Source organism: Rhincodon typus, chromosome 30 (genome assembly GCF_021869965.1).
Source record: "Rhincodon typus isolate 14 chromosome 30, sRhiTyp1.1, whole genome shotgun sequence".
NCBI lineage: Eukaryota > Metazoa > Chordata > Chondrichthyes > Orectolobiformes > Rhincodontidae > Rhincodon > Rhincodon typus.
Window position 1 is genome coordinate 37,877,738 of NC_063361.1, and position 1,570 is coordinate 37,879,307.

At 49.0% G+C, this 1,570-nt stretch overlaps 1 protein-coding gene across 1 annotated transcript in view; it reads left to right on the top strand.

Annotated features, from left to right (window-relative positions):
- The window catches only part of ezh1 (enhancer of zeste 1 polycomb repressive complex 2 subunit), a 21,749-nt gene that overhangs the window by 3,186 nt on the left and 16,993 nt on the right, over positions 1-1,570 (top strand). The window contains exons 2-3 of the mRNA XM_048614435.1: positions 174-369; positions 533-1,080. Of these exons, the coding sequence (XP_048470392.1) occupies positions 174-369; positions 533-1,080 (744 nt within the window). The remainder of the gene's footprint in view (positions 1-173; positions 370-532; positions 1,081-1,570) is intronic.

The window sequence follows — 1,570 nt, forward strand, 5'->3', positions numbered from 1 at the left end:
AGGGAGGGGAGAAGAGAAGGTGTGGGGGGAGAGAGCAGAGAGAGGGGAGGAGAGGGGGAGGGCAAGGATTGATGTCTTTGCCCCTTCTTGCACTCGGCTGGTTGAGTTTCTTGATTACAATGTTGAGTTTGGATAAAAACTGATTCTGAGATGTTGCTGATTGTTGGATGTAGGATGGAGCCAAGGAGTTTTCTGCCTCTCTCTCCACTATTCAAAACAAAACACGATCAAAACGGAGCACAGGGCGGCGCAGAAAGCATCACCATAGTAACCAGAACCAGCCCAGTGTGCCACCCATCACAGTCAGTGAGATGAAAGATGGCGACAGCGACCGGGAATGCAGTGGTGAAAACTCCCAGAGCTTCTCAGGTAAGTCACCAACCCCAACTCCCAGCATCAAACTCCACCTCTCCCCACACCCTGACCACCTCCTCTCCCCAAATTCCCACTATACACTCCACCCAGGACCTAAAGCCACTGATGCTCCTGATCAGTCTCTAGCTGGTAACTTGATCAATGCTCATATTCACAGATTTGTCGGAGGGAAGTTCCCGGAGTCAAACACCAGTCAAACTGAAGCCAATGTCTGGACCAGATGATGTCTGTGAGACCCCCAGTCCGAGCAAGACCCCCAGGATAACTGAGACTCCTGGACCAACTGAGACCCTCAGAATGAGCGAGAGCCCTGGGATGAGTGAGAACTCTGGGATGAGCGAGATTCCTGGGATGAGCGAGATTCCTGGGATGAGCGAGATTCCTGGGATGAACGAGATTCCTGGGTTGAGCGAGACCCCTGGGATGAGCGAGATTCCTGGGATGAGCGAGACCCCTGAAATGAGCGAGACTCCCAGGATGAGTGAGAGTTCTGGCTTGAGCGACAGCCCCAGGATGGGTGAGATTCCTGGAATAAGCGAGACTCCCAGGATGAGAGAGACCCCCGAACTGGATGTGTACAGTGCAATACCACAGGCTGTAGCTTGGGACAGTGCTGAGGAATCGCTGTTCCGTGTGTTACATGGAACCTATTTCAACAATTTCTGTGCAATTGCCAGATTGATAAAAACCAAGACCTGCAGGCAGGTAGGTAGGTCAGTGGAATGTTTATGGGAACAGGTTCTGAGCTTTGTGCAGGCCCATGAGAAGGAGAAACAAAGAATTAATTAGATGGAGATGGTTCTTTTCACCTTTTAAAATTTGCGGTCATTGGGGCAAACTTGAGGCTATTAAGATTATAAAATTTTCTCGAGTAATGCATATTAACATTAGAAAGAAGTTTGAAACAAATAATTATTTTAATCATCCAGATTACGGTTTGGTTGTTCAGGTTCTGTATCTGGACTGGAGCAGGAAGGAGTCTGCAAAACAGTTAGATTGTCCTCAGTGAATGGGTCTGCAGCCAGGGTTTCTGTGTCTACTGTCTCCAACTCAGAGACAGACACTGGCAGTGAGAGTGAGAGACTCACTGGGAGCAGGAGACTCACTGCAAATGCAGGACTCACTTGGAATAGGAGATTCAGTGGGAGTGAAAGATTTGTTGGGAATGGGAGATTCAGCGGGAATGAAAGATTTG